General features: G+C 35.6%; 1 protein-coding gene across 2 annotated transcripts in view; it reads right to left on the minus strand.

The window, feature by feature from the left end:
- The window catches only part of LOC114650646 (NADPH oxidase 4), an 85,004-nt gene that overhangs the window by 65,508 nt on the left and 552 nt on the right, over positions 1-18,944 (minus strand). The window contains exons 2-3 of one of the 2 annotated variants that reach the window (XM_028800417.2): positions 17,875-17,970; positions 3,328-3,438 (exon numbers count right to left, since the gene is read on the minus strand). In XM_028800417.2, the coding sequence (XP_028656250.1) occupies positions 3,328-3,438; positions 17,875-17,970 (207 nt within the window). The remainder of the gene's footprint in view (positions 1-3,327; positions 3,439-17,874; positions 17,971-18,944) is intronic. The other variant, XM_028800418.2, reaches the window with a different exon arrangement.

The following is an 18,944-nucleotide window of genomic DNA, read 5'->3' on the forward strand; positions in this document are numbered from 1 at the left end:
CAACTGTCAAAATGAATCTGTTGTGGATTAAATTTAACATTATTAAAAAATCTTTTTTTGTAATTTTGTGTAGTTAATTTTCAGAATGGGACATTGGTGTGGCATGTAAAATGACAAAATTGCTCTCAATTTAAAGTCTGCCGGCAATCAAAATCATTGCATAAATTAGATGCTTTTGATATTCCTCAGGCATACTGATATACTATAATATAGGATGAGCCAAAAAGAAGTACCATATTTCAAATGTTTATTCTACAAAAACGCTACAGGATAAAATAAATTTCATGAAAAATAAATTTCACTTTTGAGATCTGTATGTATATACCTTCGACTTGAGATAGCCCCACAAAGGACCCCCACCCCAACCCACTCGGCCGCATCTATTTTGCGCAATAACCTTGAGAAATGTGGTACTTCATTTTGGCTCACCCTGTATTTTCATGCTTATTAGTGTAAGATAATGTAAATATTGCATGTTAATTAATACAAGCCAACTCATTTCTTTCTGCCCCAAAAATATCTCAAAATTAGAATTCACCGCTGTGCCCCTGGATCTTCTTATGCATTTAAATGAAAAGCCTCTAGGCACATTCTCCTATCTAAACAAAAAACGTAACTTTTGTTTCTTCCATAGATGATCTATATATATATATATCTCTATCTATCTATCTATCTATCTATCTATCTATCTATCTATCTATCTATCTATCTATCTATCTATCTATCTATCTATCTATCTATCTATCTATCTATCTGTCTATCTGTCTATCTATCTATCTAGATATATATATATATCTCTATCTATCTATCTATCTTATATATATATATATATATATATATATATATATATATATATATATATATATATATATATATCTATCTATCTATCTATCTATCTATCTATCTATCTATCTTATATATATATATATATATCTCTATCTATCTATTGTCAGTTCAGCACTCCGGTTGGAATATGACCAAGCTGTGCAAGCACACTCTTGAGAATGCAATGTATAGTTGTACAGGAGAAAAGCAATCTTGCCTCAAATCAATGGCAACCTTTTGTAGGTCTATGAACTTAATTTAAACTTTAGGTTTACACGGTGCTCTGTTTCCATAGTACCTGCACTCATGAATATATCTGTATGTGTCAGTCGCTGAAATCCCCGCGCTTGGCACCGGCGAAGTACTGCTTTTAAATTTTTATTAAGAAGAAAAGAAACCCTTTTTAAATTGAGGTAAAATATACCACTAACAATTTGTTAAGGATCTGTTTTTTTGTGTAGCTGACTTCACACAGCCTCTCCGCTGTTTTATAAACGAACGTCATATAAGGTCTTCCTTTTTCGTTGCTTCGCCAACGGAAGCCGCCTTTTTATTTAATCCTGTTTTTACGATTGTTCTGTTTGTATACCAGTTTGTCAGTTCAGCACTCCGGTTGTAATATGACCAAGCCGTGCAAGCACACTCTTGAGAATGCAACGTTTAGTTGTACAGGAGAAAAGCAATCTTGCCTGAAATCAATGGCAACCTTTTGTAGGTCTATGAACTTAATTTAAACTTTAGGTTTACACGGTGCTTTCTTTCCGAAGTACCTGCACTCATGAATATGTCTGTATGTGTCAGTCGCTCAAATCCCCGCGGTTCGCACCGGTGAAGTTCTGCTTTTAAATTTTTATTAAGAAGAAAAGAAAAACTTTTAAAATTGAGGTAAAATATACCAATAACAGTTTGTTAAGGATCTGTTTTTTTGTGAAGCTGCCTTCACTCGAGTGATCACTTCGAGCTTTAAGCCTGAGAAATCACCCCGTAAATGCACACGTTTAATTGCACATCTGTTAATATGTATGCTTACACAGTATTAAAAGACACTCAACAATTACACAGTATTAAAAGACACTCAACAATTAACGTCATTTACCTTCGTTCCCGCATTTGACTCGTGCTGTAAATCTCTTCCTTGTTTTCACTTCACGTGATTACGTAGGAGGCGTAATACGTGATGACGCGATACGTGACTCCGCCTCCTCCATTAGAGTATATGGACAAAAAACAGGTTCCAGTTATGACCATTACGCGTAGAATTTCGAAATGAAACCTGCCTAACTTTTGTAAGTAAGCTGTAAGGAATGAGCCTGCCAAATTTCAGTCTTCTACCTACACGGGAAGTTGGACAATTAGTGATGAGTGAGTCAGTCAGTCAGTGAGTCAGTCAGTCAGTGAGGGCTTTGCCTTTTATTAGTATAGATTTACTAATAAGTTACATTGTTCACCTTTAATTTATGTTTGGAAGTCAAATATTTGAAGATAGGCAGTGTACAATCCACTGTCTTTAGCAGATGTTGCTATAGAAGTAACAATAGTACTGAATTCAATCCAGAATTTGATTAAATTGGCAATAGTTAGGTAAAGTTTAATTTTTAAAAACAATCAACTTTCATGTATGACAGTTTAAGATAAACCTGTCAACTTTAAGTATGCACAAAAACATCAAACATATATAAAGTTACCTGGTTCATTTGGTGTATGTTAACAAAAATATACTTTCTCTGCTTTGCTATAACAATCTAAGCTAGTCTCATTTTCCTTAATTCACAGCTAACAAGAGACAACCTTGAAATGTGACAGAGCATAACTAAGCACCTAACTGTTCAGAAACTTTACTATCTACTAATGAAATGTTTCTTTGGATTTGTTAGCCAAAGTTATGTTTTGATTACAGAAACCATTAATTTTCTTTAGCTGAAGTATAAATACAAAATAGGCTATAAATTCTATTTTTATTTGTAATCTGTTACCAAAGGTAATGTATTCACTGATTTAGGTAAACCAATCTTGTTACTTTTTAACTGTGCCAAAATCTAACCACGAAATGCACTCAAGCAGAAGGGTGCTGATACTTATTTATTAAATGCAGTCAAGCCTATCACCTCTAACAACAGTAAAATATAATGAACCAGTTAAAAAACACCCCTATGCACAAACTCTATTATTTGTGAAAAACTTTAAAAATAATCACCTTATTGTTAACAGTAAAATATAAAGAGGTAACTTTATACTTTTTACATATATTAAGGTTTTACATTTTGTAATCAAATTATTAGTTATCTTAATTGCTTACTCTTTATAAAAAATGTCAGTCAGTATATTTACCAAACCTTAATAAAAAAAAAACTGAAGCATATTTAATAGAACAGCTCTGCTATACAGTATTTAAATTAAACATTCATTCCACCATTGCCACAAATTATTTCAAGAAAATTAATTCTTCACTACTGGAAGACATACATACTCAAAACAAGTTAACTATGGTATATCAGCAATTACCTTGTGTGATCCTCGTAGGAAAGCCAGTAACGTACGGCACATTGGAAGAAGAATAAGGCTGCAGTTAAGGTTTAGAACAGATGCAGAGGCCCTGCTAATACACAATCCTGGCTGAACAAAGACAACAAGGGTCAGAAAAATACATGATATGATACTCTCAAAAATATAAATATTGAAAAAAAATCACTTTTGTAATATCAAATACTGTACTCAGGAAATGAAAATGTAAACAAACCAGATCTCAGAGACCCCACAATAACAATTAGAATTTAGCAATCAGGAAAACAATTTACTGCTGGCTCAATTAGCAGTGGATAGGATGAACTCTTATAAAGAAATTTGTAACATATAGTATAGAATAAATCATTTTTAGTTAAGTACTGTAGTTTTTCCATGCAATATGTAAGGATTTGTTTTCTTTGCTCATATAATGGATATATCTCATAGAGGTTAAAAAGAACATAATCAAAACAACAGTGAGTAGGTTTGTTTGGGTAAAACAGACCCAATAACACTCATGAACTCAGTGAATGTAGTAAAAAGGAAACCCAGAAAAAAGCAACAACTGACAAACCCATCTTGATTCAGTATTTTCTGGTAATCAGGATAGAATTCATTGGGTCGAGTGATTGAGCAATTTCAGTGTAGTGTTCATGATATTATTATTACATTTCTCTGTGCTTTGGCAGAGCAAACACTAAAACTGTTACATTTAACTTTAATAGGGCAAATGCTGCAAAACTTAAAAAAAAAAAAACTGAGATAAGTTTTTAAGTGTAAAATTAGTCAAGGAACAGTGGAGCAGAACAAAGACTTAAAAGTGTTTTATGTACAACACAGAAAAGGTTCATCCTGAAATTTAGAAGTAGTAAGATATAAATGAGAACCACACCGTGGATAAATTAGGTGCAAAAAAAAAAAGAATATTAAAAAAAACTTTTGCAGAATGCATATAAAACAAATAATTATAGCACTAGTTATAGGGTTTGTGAGAGCACGAGAGTAATTGTCAAATATGATACTGAATATGTTTAAAGGCAATTACTGAGAATTATTAGAGCACAACTCAAAGAGATTTTTTCAACATTTTTAGGAACAAAAGAAGAAAGCAAATAAGAACAATGAAGGAGTAACTGGATTGTATTAGGAGCAGTAGAGAAGAACTAAAATATACAGACAATTATATAGCAAGTATTCTAAATTTGCATTTTTCTGATGTTTTCACATATTACGAAGCTAATAACCTCCTGGCAGTTACACAAAATATCAAAGAGGTACTTAATGAAATTATGAAGAAAAAAGTGCTGTTTTTAGTTTAAAAGTCTAAAAATCAAATAAATTACACGGGACAAGATAACATTAATCGAAGGGTACATAAAGAAGTGAGCAAGTACATTAAGAACATATTTTTAAAAAATCATTGCATGTAATAGAAGGCCAGTAAGCTTATCATGTATCATGGGTAAATTAATGGATTTAATTATTTTAAAAAAATATTGATTAGCACATGGCAAACCAGATGTATTAGTGAATAGTCAACATCAGTTTAGACATTAAGAACACTTAGAATTGTGCTTCACTGGTATGATGGAGTTTTATGAGGAAGCAACAAAAACATTTAAAGGGTTATGGTGAGTGGTAGGGCTGTCAGGTAGAATTTTACTATTAAAATATAATTCAAATTTATTTGAAAAATGTCTTATTCAAAGACAAATGCTGACATTTAAAAAAGAACAGATATTTGGCATACCTCCCACTAATTTTCATATTGTGTTACTCAAATTCAAAGATACCTCTGTATTTCACAGATCTAGTTTTGCACATCAGCCTTTTCATAATGTTTGAATTGTAAGCCTGTTCTATTCATTAGTAACAGTTTCACCCATCCCATCTGACATCATAATTTGAGACAGTTTTGTCTATCCCACTGCTCCACTTTTTGATTAACTGAGTAGGTTTTTCTGAACATGTCTCCTGTACCCTAAAAGTATCGTTCTGCTTCTGATCCTGCGCTGAAACACTTCTAAACTTGTGATCCTCACTGCTGTTTAATGCTAAGATGTTCTAGTTAAAGTAAATGAAATATAACAGCCATAATTCTGTTTTTCCAGTTATTATTATAACTGGTGTTCAGCACTACAAATGTATGAAGTTGGAGTCCACACACTCTACTTTGCACAAGTGGCATTTTTGTTTATTTTTTTATTTTAACTAAATAAATTCTACACATCCTGTCATTTCCTTCAAGAATTTCCTCAAAGACCACAAGTAACCCTAACCCTTGCCCTAATTTGCTCACCCAGTTGTCATTTCTATATGAAAGACAAGACAACTGTGCACACTCTTCATTTTTATAGGGTGTACCTGCATGGGTGGCTTTGATGGCTCTTATATTTAAATAACAGTTGCTGAGTACCACTAAGATTTTTTTCCTTTTGGTTTTCGTTCTTGCTGTGGCTTCTGACACCTCTATCATTACTATAATACTATAAATGCATAAAAAACAGTGTTCAAACATACAGTATACATAATACTCAAAATCATTTATCTAATTAAGTTAATTAAACATTTACTTATTTTTAATTTAAATATTCAAACTTTATTTGTTGGCTAAACTGATAGCTCTAGTAAGAGGTCTTTTTTTGAATTAGGTGATGTTAAATGTGGTCCCCCAATGGGATCAGTGCAGAGGTTGCTACTCTTTTTATAATCTATAACTCATCTAAATAAGACTGTAAATAATAAGCTCATTAATTTGCAGACTATACTAAATTAGGTGGAACAGCAGATGTAGAATAGCCAAATCATTACAGAGGGAAGTGGCAAAAATACAGGCTTGAGCAGATTTGTGACAGATAAAAGTTTATGTAAATAAGTGTAAAGTAGTGCATGTAGCAAGTAAAATTTGATTTGAATAAACAATTGGAAATTTGAAACTTCAAATTACACTTTATGAGAAGGACATAGTAATCTTAATGCACACTTCACTTTTTACATTCAGATAGTGTACAGAGACAATTAAGGGGATTCATCAATACTGTTCTAACAATCTATTGTTCTAATGTTTAAACCAGAGATTGGGGGTAGGATGCTAAAACCTTTTAAATATGTAATCTAAACAGTCTAAGTGATCTTTTTTTAATCTACACATTAATAATCTTTTCTTTATTTTTTTATAGTGTGGAACACTTACACTACTTTAGAAATAACTGGCATCAGACTAACATCACTGTCTAGAAATGAACAATATAAAATTTACTCAAGAGTTGGATAGCTTTGGTTATTGTTTGTAAATAACTTTTCCATAATGCCAACATACTTGTCAAAAAAGTGTACCTATTTTAAATACAAGATGTGTCAAATGCTTTCCCTTCCATCTTTTATTACAATAACTTCTTCATCCATCCATTATCCAACCCGCTGAATCCGAGCACATGTGACAGACGTGAAAGTGTTAAGCTGTGGAGAACATTATGCTGCCTGCAACATTGTTCAGCATGAACGGTTTGGTGGTGGATCAGTGATGGTCTGGGGAGGCATATCCATGGAGGGACACACAGACCTCTACAGGCTAGACAACAGCACCTTTACTGCCATTAGGTATCAGGATGAGATCCTGGGACCCATTGTCAGACCCTATGCTGGTGCAGTGGGTCCTGGGTTCCTCCTGCTGCACGACAATGCCTGGCTTAATGTGGCAAGAGTATGCAGGCAGTTCCTGGAGGATGAAGGAATTGATACCATTGACTGGCCCCCACGCTCGCCTGACCTAAATCCAATAGAACACCTCAAACTGTCCAGGAGCTCAGTGATGCCCTGGTCCAGATCTGGAGGAGATCCCCAAGGCACCACCCATCATCTCATTAGGAGCATGCCCCGACATTGTCAGGCATGCATACAAGCACGTTGGGGCCATACAAACAACTGAGTATGATTCTGAGTTGCTGCAATGAAATTTAGGCAAAATGGACTAGCCTGCCGCATCATTTTTTCACTTTGATTTTCAGGGTGTCTTTGAATTCAGCCCTCTGTAGGTTGATAATTTTCATTTCCATCAAACAATGTGGCATCCTTTCGTTCCTAACACATTACCCAGTCCATATCAGTATAGATATCCAGCATGATGTTTTTCCCATTGAGATGTGATGTGTTTTCAAAGTGTTCCTTTAATTTTTTTGAGGAGTTTTATTATCTGCCAGTACTACAAAAATCTAATGAGGTTTTGCCAGTATGGAGTAGCGTAAACCGATTTTCAAGTCCTAGCGGCAGTGCTCAAGGTCCATATAATAGCAGGGGATGTAGGGCGAATGCATACACATTTAGCCATGTTCCATGGCACCTCATCAAAACAATCCTTAAAGGAGCCCAACCCCTTCCAAAGTCAGACAACACGTGAAAAATAGTAATAACAACAATTGATTTATTGCAATTTACATGGCATTTTTTATCTTTTTGATGGAAGAAAAAAGTGGAAAAGGAACTGATAAATAGGAAACAGAGTCATCATGCACAATTAAGCAAACAAACAAGAAAAGCTACTTTAATGAATTCAGACATGTTTATTTTGTCTTTTAATTAAAATGGACACTGCTTGTCTGAGTTTGGATGGTGAGCGAGTTTGTTTTTAGTACAATAGCTCACATTTTCAGTTACAATAAGAAAATAATCTGAAACGGCTGCTTGTTAGCTTAAAAGCAAAATTTGCCTGCTTTACACGTCAACTTCTTAAGCTTTGTATCTTCTTGATAAACATCTTATAAACATCTGATAGATTTATGATTCTTTTTAAGGGTTTATACTGTGTTTATTGTTTGTTTGTGCATGTCATATAGTATAAGTTTTTTGGTAAGAAATGGCAAGTTTTGCATAATAAATATGGTAATCCATATTTATAATTACACTTAAAGAATTAGGAATGTCTAGCTGGTTCTCTATTTAAAAAAAACAAATCTGTATTAAAATAGTAAAATTATATTTTAACAGCAAAAAAGCCGTAGTGCAATTAATGGTTAAAAATGATTCAAAACTATCAGTTTACGTATATTTACATTTAAGCAATGTTTAACTGCCAATATCAATTATAATTATGCGCCAGCTTATGATTCAATTTTGGCTATATGTCAAATTGGCTGAATATTGGTCACATAGTGTACAAGTCATCTGTAGGTCTGGTGTGGGTCATTTTTATGAAGTAGCACAAATTGCCCTTCAAGTCTCACCATCCGCATGGCGGGCCTGTGTAAGGCAGTTTTTTTCAACCTGTGGGTCGTGGGTTGCTGTCATTGGTTCACGTGTGGGTTGTGGTTGGTTGCCAAAGTGATCAACAGCAGTACTCTATACGTGTCAATGTTTCTAAGTGAGCTCCTTTCACCAAAATGGAACCCCGATCATGCTTGTTTTACCAAGGGGGTGGTTTGCAATTGCCGCTAGTAGTTTGTTAATGGATTCAAAAAGGTAAAACTAGGTCACAGGACCATAAAGTTTGAGAAATATTGGTGTAATGAACGCAGTGCGGGCCAAATCCATAAGAATTAGCCACATGGAACAGCACTGATCTAAACAAACTTTAAAGTGTCCTCAAAAAGTCAGTAAACAATAGACACAGGAGAAATAATAATAATGACAAAAGACTTACTACTGCGGCTAGTTTGACAATTACTAGAAAATTATTACCATATTGTTTTCCTATGGTCCTTGACTGTAAGTGAAAATGGCCTCAAATTGGCTGGCTCTAAATCGGTTCATCACTGTTACTGAACGAATGCGTGTGAATATATATTTTTTGTTAGATAAATGGCAAAAACTAATTTTTTAATGAAGTACATTACAGAAGAAAATAAACAGTATTACAGCTTACAGCTTGTAATTATGAGAAGCATTTTATTTTCTTTTATGCAGCCTGTAATATGTATAAATATTTTCTGTACATATTTTATTAGTGAAAAAAAGTATGTATTTTAAGAAAATTGTATTTATTATAGTATTTTCGGTCACTGAACAATAATCCTACAGAGGTTAATTTTGTCAATAAAAAATGAATAAGTAACAACTCTAGTCTATAGTTTAATCCAAGTGGAGTTCAAGTATCTCGGGGTCTTGTTCACGAGTGAGGGAAGAATGGAGCGTGAGATCGACAGGCGGATCGGTGCGGCATCCGCAGTAATGCGGGCGCTGCATCGGTCTGTCGTGGTGAAAAAGGAGCTGAGCCGCAAGGTGAAGCTCTCAATTTACCAGTCGATCTATGTTCCTACCCTCACCTATGGTCATGAACTATGGGTAGTGACCGAAAGAACGAGATCGCGAATACAAGCGGCTGAAATGAGTTTCCTCCGCAGGGTGTCTGGGCTTTCCCTTAAAGATAGGGTGAGAAGCTCAGTCATCCGGGAGGGGCTCAGAGTAGAGCCGCTGCTCCTCCGCATCGAGAGGAGTCAGATGAGGTGGCTCGGGCATCTGATCAGGATGCCTCCTGGACGCCTCCCTGGTGAGGTGTTCCGGGCACGTCTAACCGGGAGAAGGCCCCGGGGAAGACCCAGGACACGCTGGAGGGACTATGTCTCTCGACTGGCCTGGGAACGCCTTGGGATTCTCCCGGAAGAGCTAGAAGAAGTGGCCGGGGAGAGGGAAGTCTGGGCATCTCTGCTCAAGCTGCTGCCCCCGCGACCCGACCTCGGATAAGCGGGAGACAATGGATGGATGGATGAAATTCCAAAATTAACACTTCATTATAGAACATCTGTTTATACAGAAGCCTAACGTAAAAAGATTTTTAAAGGGATTAAAAAAAAAATCAGAAGCAGCCAATTCAGTAACTTGAAATCGATAAATAGTAACAGCTATAAAAAACCTAATCGGAGCACTCCCTACCAAGCACTGTTCCTTTCGTTCTGCTTATGTATTACAGACAGAAAACATTAGTTTGCCAAAATGTAACCATGAATGACAGGGTGCGTGGTCCCAGCCATCTGTCATTACACTGAGTAGAAAGGTATGGTAGGTGATGAACACGCTATGAGCCCTGCAAAGAAGCTAAGGGCACAACATTCAATCAACATTCTAAGCACACTATCTGCCAAGTGGTAAATAGAAATGCAACAGATTCAAAAGATCTTAATATGCAAGTGGTGCCTGAACTAATTCGTATTGTTTGGCAAGATGTTTTTCACTGTAAGTGAATCTTGTGTTAAAGAACATGTTAAACTGAACAAATTCACTTTCTAACAAATAAAAGAAACTGAAATTATGGTTTAGAATAAGAAACATATATTTTAAAAGTGCCTGAGGCGCAAATCACTTCAGCTTACGACTGTTGCTTAGAACCGTGTCTCTGCGGATCTGAGAAAGTTAACATGCTTGATTTGAAGGATAAAATATGTAGTTTCATTTAGCCTATTTTTTTCTAGTGTCACTTTCTAATATATCTTACTGGCTGAACTGTAAAAATGTTTATATTTATGCTGCTTGTAAAATGTTTGAATTTATGTCAGGTATATCAACTTTTTCAATAATCATCTCTTATTAGTCATTTCTATGTGATTTATTTTATTTAATTAGGTATTTATACCACTTATAAGTGATTAGACAAGGAACAAGGACAAGATCCTGGCTTGTGCCCTATATTGCCAGGATAGACCCAGCCCCCCATAACCCTGTACTAGACTGGGGAGGATTAGGAATGTTGTTATGAATACTGTACCAAACTAATCCTAGATGCATATTTCTCCTGACTATAGGGCTGGGTATTGGCACTGACATCCCAATTTGATTTGATTCCGATTCACAATGCCCTGATTCAATATCAATTTTATCTTGACTGAATTAGTGTGCACTGATATATTTGAAGTGGTGCCTTTTTTAGAAATTACTTAACCATGAATAGAGAATGGGCGGCACGGTGGCACAGTGGGTAGCGCTGCTGCCTCGCAGTTGGGAGATCCGGGGACCTGGGTTCGATTCCCGGGTCCTCCCTGCGTGGAGTTTGCATGTTCTCCCTGTGTCTGCGTGGGTTTCCTCCGGGGGCTCCGGTTTCCTCCCACAGTCCAAAGACATGCAGGTTAGGTGAATTGGCGATTCTAAATTGGCCCTAGTGTGTGCTTGGTGTGTGGGTGTGTTTGTGTGTGTCCTGCGGTGGGTTGGCACCCTGCCCGGGATTGTTTCCTGCCTTGTGCCCTGTGTTGGCTGGGATTGGCTCCAGCAGACCCCCGTGACCCTGTTCGGATTCAGCGGGTTGGAAAATGGATGGATGGATGGATGGATGAATAGAGAACATTAATATAAAGTGACAAATTTCAGTAACACTTTATTTGATGGGCGGCACGGTGGCGCAGTGGTAGTGCTGCTGCCTCGCAGTTAGGAGACCCGGGTTCGCTTCCCCGTGTCTGCGTGGGTTTCCTCCGGGCGCTCCGGTTTCCTCCCACCGTCCAAAGACATGCAGGTTAGGTGGATTGGCAATTCTAAACTGGCCCTAGTGTGTGCTTGGTGTGTGGGTGTGTTTGTGTGTGTCCTGCCGTGGGTTGGCACCCTGCCCAGGATTAGTGCCTGCCTTGTGCCCTGTGTTGGCTGGGATTGGCTCCAGAGGACCCCCGTGACCCTGTGTTCGGATTCAGCAGGTTGGAAAATGGATGGATGGACTTTATTTGATGGATGTCTACATAGTGATTTCATAACATATGCATAAGTATGGAATGACATTTAAAAAGAAATACTTGATTAGTAATGTACAGTTAACACCAGTATTAGGAAGATTTGGAACAAAATATCATTGCTCATTAAAAAAGGAAAAAAAATTTTCACAGCACTGAACTCATTAAAAATTCACCATAACTTAACTAACAAATGTATCACCACATCAGAGTCCACAAATATTATGTGGGCTCCTTGTTTTAATATAATGCATTTACATCTACTTTATATAACATCTATATCATCTTGCTAACAATACTGTTATAAAATAATCAAATATTGCTACATGTGTTTATCAATCACGTGTTAGGCTTCATGCGTCATTAATCTCCATGTAGACTCCCTTCAACTAAACTGTTAGCCACATTTATTCCCCTATTGGACAATTAAAAAAATCATGAATTAGTTGAAATTAAAGATACAGTAAGAAGAGTCATGTATCTCTATAACTGTACAAGTTACATATACTGTATCTTCAGTTGCTCAAACATAGCAGTTGCATTAGTCTTAAAAATTTGTCCTCACAGTTCCTCCTCAGAAAAAAAGGAAGTGTTTAAAACGAGGATCTAGTGCTGATGCTTGTTGATAGTAGCGTTGGATGACTGGAACATAAAAGAAAACTAACCAGCCATTGTAACTGACAACTCTGCTAAGATGATCTGTGTGGTACAGCTTATGGAGATACTTCACACCTGCTGCATTTTGCACAGGCTCATCTTTGGTATTGCAATCTGCTGTGGAAATTCTGAAATTTCCCACTTGTTTGGCCAAGTGAGGTGCATTGCAAACTTTTTCTCCACTGTAGCAGCACACTTAGACACGTGTCAACACATAAACTTGTGATTGATGCAGCCACAAGATGAATCAGAGCATTGGAAATGCTAGAAAGGTTTTTGTAACAACAGCCAGCCATCTAACTATCTTAGCAGCTCTACATACTGTATATGTAGTGAGGTTTTGACTGGCATGCAGCAAACTTGTCTGCAGTACATCCTCCACAGTTTTCCCGTTGTTTCTAATGCAATGGCATGTGATTCGTCATGTAGGAATATGCTGCCCTGGATGTTAACTGTCAGAAGTTAGGGCTACTCTTTCTGCTAACCTGAGAGACGTGGCAATGTTATGTTTATGATTTTCATAAAACCTAGGTACAACAAATTCACTCATTTGCTTTCTGGTTGGTATAGCAAACCGCAGTTTGAAAACCTGTATCATTCGTCAAAAGCCCTTGTTTTCAACAATGGTGTAGGAGTTCAAATCTTTACAGATAAAAACTGCTATAGATTGCTATTTTTTGGGCACAAGGTAAAAATTAAGGAATGTTGGAGCTACCCACCGTCTCCAGTTAGATTGTTTAGGCTCTACTTGTTCGGATGTCAAATGAGATTACTTTTATGGGCGGCATCGGGATAAATGATTTCTCAAATTTGTTGCATTATAACAATACTTAACTTCTGAGCTGCACAACTTACATATGGCTTTGCTTTTATCCAGTTGTTCTTTACTAACGCACCATTTGAATCTGTAGAAAATCCACACATTTGTTTCAACTGTCAAAGGCGCTGATTTCAATGAAAATGGACACATCATTTTATGCTCTCCTACCTGCAACCAGACTCTTCTCATTTTATGTGAGGTAGTAAAGTGCTTTTTTCTGTAGAAATCCTTAACAGGTACATTCGCGACATCTACTGGATTGGACGCCAAAAACAAAGATAAGCAAAAATCTACATATAGTAACTGAGCAGGAGAGAGATTCACAAAATCGATCTTGTGACTTTAAGAATTGATAATTGAAACATAACATATAATTAGAAAATCAATATTTTTACCCTAGCCTAGACTATAGTTAAGTACAGGAAGAGGTATTGAGAGAGTGAAAAAGACTTATTTGTGGTCAGATATCCCCAAATCACTGCTGTAAGGGTGGACAACAGATAATTGAGATCCAATATGTGACCATCAGAGTGGGTAGGAAAATCAACATGTTACACTAAGTAAAAAGAGTCCAGGAGGAATAAAAACTCATTTGTCAGAATACATGAAGGATCATCAATGTGGATATTAAAGTCACCCCCAAGAATAAATGTCTGGGAAAGATAACTTATATGTGTTAGTAATTCAGTCATATCAGATTAAAAAAAATGCCCATTCTATTTTGGAGGACGATAAAAAAAACAATAAATTAGATACAACCAGATTTCATTATTAGTTTTAGAGCCAGACACATGCCCAATGGACATTCAATTGGGATTATTTTAATGCCTAGCTTAGATCTCACAATTAAAGCAAGCCCCCTAGCTCGTCTTGCCTTGATTAAACACACAAACTTGTTTGATTTTGATAACGTTTCTGCTAAACATAATATAGGGTGGTCTAGATCTAACTGTGCAACTTTTAATGCAATGCAAAGCAATAATTGCATAATTAGATCTGGACCACCCTGTATATCAAGGTTGTAATTGGTAATTAATTCTGATAGTACTGGTGCTTTGCCTCTAACAGACCTTGTGTTAAACAAGGCAATGTCAGTGGCTGAGAGTTCAATGTGCGCAGATCTAAATCCAAAGTTTATTTCAATGTAGTGCAAATTTGGCATGTTGACACCCTTATTCCTGAAAGCTTGAGTAGGAAGGTGTATTCCAGTACAAGTGCTGCTAGTGATGGCAAATTCATTTTGTGAAGGGTTCTTTGCATATAAATTTGGTTCTTTTAGTTTTGAAAAACTTGCAAATATGTAAAGATAAACTGATATCTTTAACGTGTGGTAGGCCACCTAGCAGTTCACTAACAGATTAATAACAACTGGACATAGCCTGTTTTATTTTTGAAGCAAGAGTCTTTTTAAAATCATTTCACAAATCTGTTACCATCTGTTCACGATTACTTACTCTATGGAGCCTGTTACAGATCTAAATATATAAAGGCTCTTTCTAGAACTCTCATATGAATGTATTTTTTCAGAAACACTTTTGGTTACCGCATGCCATTGCTGACATAGTGCTGAAGAACTACTTTGGCACTTTTATTTTTAAGAGTGTAGCCACACAAACCACCAAGAAATGTCAATGGCAAATGGGCAACGATCCACATAAATGTCATGAATCATGGCCTGAAGTACATAAAAAGTAAATCAAATCAGCCAACAGGACCACCTAACCATCAAAGACTTATAGGTAAACACAGGCATGAGTTCATTTCTCTACTTGAAGTACATACAGACAGGGTTGGCAACGATCCAGTATATCAAACAAAATGGAATATTCCCAAAAACTAGGTCTCACACATTGTAAAGAAAAAAAAACACAAATCAGGCATCAGGCTACAGATGGGCAATTGAAAAAATGAAGCACACCGAGATTCAAATCAATTGTCCAAGAGGCCACATATACAGCCAAGGCATAATCCATAAAAATAAAAACTAATTCAAAACAAAAAAAGTAGCTATTTGGATCCATGAACAAAACACACAGTGAAAAACTGTGAAAAGTAAGGCAAAATGTGCAAAGTTCATTGTAATACTCAATGAAAAGCATTATTCATACTGAGAGAAGCAGCAGCAGGCATGTGCCACCTTTCCCACCTTGTACAAGATTGTATGATACAATTTTCAATTTCTCAAATGCTTAAGACTTTTCTCATATTATGTGTATCCTACCTAGGCTCTAGTGTTTCATTAAAATTCTATATGGAAAGGTACAAGCTTCAGGCAAGCCCAATTTGATAAACGTTGTAGTATCAATAGTAGAATTGTCAGGAGTACAGAATGCAGTGAAGTTTTAACTTGTATGTTTAAATGAAGTCTCCTGTATTCAATCCACAACAGCAAATGTTAATGATGTTAAAAAGACTCTTCAAAGCAAGCAGATATGATGTATATAAAATAGGCAGTTGGTGGCTGTACAAAAATTAAACTCAACAGATGCTTGTTTCAAAGCATGCTTATAGTATTAAGGAAAAAAGACCAATTGGGATGGTGTCATGACTCAAGATCAAATACCGAGTGACTGAATGTATAAGTGCTTTATTTAACCTTTATTTTAGATCCTAACGACAATATTTATTTCATATGCAGTTTATGAAAAATGTTAGTGTCATAAAATTAAATTTCATTCTTTGCATATACCTATACATACAAACACACACGCACTAAAAGATATTATTCTCAAGCCCACTTAATCCAATTCAGAGTCATGTGATATAGATTTTGCTATAATGTAAGCATGATTAATGATTCCATGCGACCTGTTAAATATTACATGTCAAAATTATCCTGAAGAAAGATATGGAAAGCATTTAAATGATAATAGTTAGTAAACTGTTTTTAGATTGCCAAATTATATCAGTTATTACTTAAAAAATATATATTCATCCACATAGGAAAGCATGATGTTTATTTTGTATTGTTATTTATTAAAGCTAGGCAAACATATCTGTAAAAACCTAAAAAAAATTTGAAGATCTACTAAATATTTTTTACTCTTTAAAAACAGACATTGTGAAGTATCAAATTCAGAATGATCAGTTTCCAACCATGAACACTGCATCTGAATCATCAGATAACTAATGTCAAATGTCAGCACTACTTTCCTAATGCATTCCGCATGCACAGTTTTTTTCCACTTTATAAACCCCCCATGTCCTATTAATTGTTTTTATTTTATTTATTTTAATTTACCCTGCTTGTCTAGGGCTGCTTGAAATTTTACACTCAACACTGCCAGTATAAGCATTAATCTCTGAGTTGGAAAGGCAGGTTGGAAATGAAAGAATGGATGGTTACTATAACTTAAGTTATTACAAAAAGAATTTTGTTGTCTTAAATAGTTTCAATGACACATCAACTGTCTGTTTTGAAGATGTATCTGTACATGACAACAGAATTTGTATTTCATGAGCAGGATAACAGGTAATTTATTTCAATAAAGGGAATTTAAGGGTAAGTTCTTAACAAAACTAGTCACTGTAGGACAAGATTTATTTGCTGCATTACAAACTAAACTGGTTTACAGAGGAAAATGTACTGTCTCGGGCTACATCTATCTATTCCATTCATATACAAACATTTAAAATGCTTATTTTTACTTTTTCAGTACCAAATGTCTTTTCATTTTAAATAAAAGCATACAAAATAAAAACAGACATAAATTCACTCATGTTCAAAATGCAAAAGATGCAATCTGTATATCTCCTTGTAGCAGGCCTGTGACTAAAAGATATCTGCTTATGTTGTTTACAGATATTTGTTTTTTTTAATATATACTTTGTTAATCCCCAATGGGAAATTTCCTTTTTGCATGACCTTTGGGGATCAGAGAATAGGGTCATCCACCCATGGACCATTTTTCAGGTTAAGGGCTGTGCTCAAGGGCCCAACAGAGTAGGATCCCTTTCTGGCAGTAACAGGACTTGAACCGGCAACCTTCCACATACCAGCACAGATCCTTAGCCAATGCTACACCCCATATATGTATCATATGTAGCCCCACAGATTGCTTTAACTGATCTGTTAATGTACAGGCAAGTCAAAATGCACATGTTCATCTGGTTTGGTGTCATATTTAGCCATTTTAAAATCATATTTTATCAGTAAAACACTTATACTGTGATTTTTTTTCTTTTATTAAGAACATCTTAAAATTCTTACTTTCTCTAAACTGTTGGATCATCAAGAGTGGCATTTTTACAGCACTGAGAAACCACTCTTAAAAACATTCCTGATAAAATTAACATTGCATCGAAGTATCTCCCAAACATATTAAACTATGTGACTCTGATACAATGTTTTTCAAGAACTAATTAAAAAGATATTTTAAATACACACATTACACTATATTTCCATTGCAGATAAAACCGTGAAATACTTACCCCAAGCATTTTATAAAGATAATAGTATTCTGGCCCTTTAAGGTATAAGATGAAGGTTTTCCAAAACAGATAAACATTGGCAGCCAACCACAAAAGCTGAAATCAGACAAGCATGTAATGTTATTTATTTTTCATTTGCTCAGATGCATTCAATTTCATTCTGTAATCTTATGATATCTTTGTGCAAGACATCAATAGATACATTGAAAAAAACACTGTGGAAAAAAGTTATATCACTTAATGAGTTGATATACAACTGCTTTCTCCTGCAGCTACAGAACATAAACTGTACAGCTTTTGGTTTAGTGGTTTCTGCACATGAAGGTAATGGCATGTGATCATATTTTAAATTTGTTTTTGAGTTAAACTGACATTTGGTACAGTATCTCACAAAAAGCTTATCCTACCAAACATTCATGGTACCTTTATTTATAGGTTTCCTTGTGCAGTACTGTATAATTTGCTGCACGTTTCTCTCCGGAGAAACAAATATGGCTGGTGAAACTGGGGGTGAGCCGCCCATTTAAACTGGAGAAGAAAGCTCTTTCCCAACCCAAAGATTATAAGGAAAATAAAATAGCAGGAGTGGACTTCTTTGTCTGTGGTGGGCTGGCACCCTGCCCGGGGTTTGTTTCCTGCCTTGAGCCCTGTGTTGGCTGGGATTGGCTCCAGCAGACCCCTGTGACCCTGTAGTTAGGATATAGCGGGTTGGATAATGGATGGATGGATGGACTTCTTTGTTTATAATAGTTACAACTTTAAAATTAAGTTATATTTACCTTTGTTAAGTCAAAGGTACTAGAATATTGCAAGAAACACATTTTTCCACATATTACTCAGAAAGAGAATGCATGTCTCCTTGAATGTTCAAAATATACTTTACTATTTGTCTTATGTTTATTAAGTACCTGCAAGTTATTATTATTGTCATTTTTATGAAGTCATATTTGCTATTATTGGAGTATGTGTGTACGTTAGCAGTAGACTTTCATAAACATACTTCGTGCAATTAATAAATTGTTAGCAATACTCAATTAGTTCCTTAATAAAGTATATGTAAATATTGTAAC

The sequence above is a fragment of the Erpetoichthys calabaricus genome, chromosome 4 (genome assembly GCF_900747795.2).
Source record: "Erpetoichthys calabaricus chromosome 4, fErpCal1.3, whole genome shotgun sequence".
Classification (NCBI taxonomy): domain Eukaryota; kingdom Metazoa; phylum Chordata; class Cladistia; order Polypteriformes; family Polypteridae; genus Erpetoichthys; species Erpetoichthys calabaricus.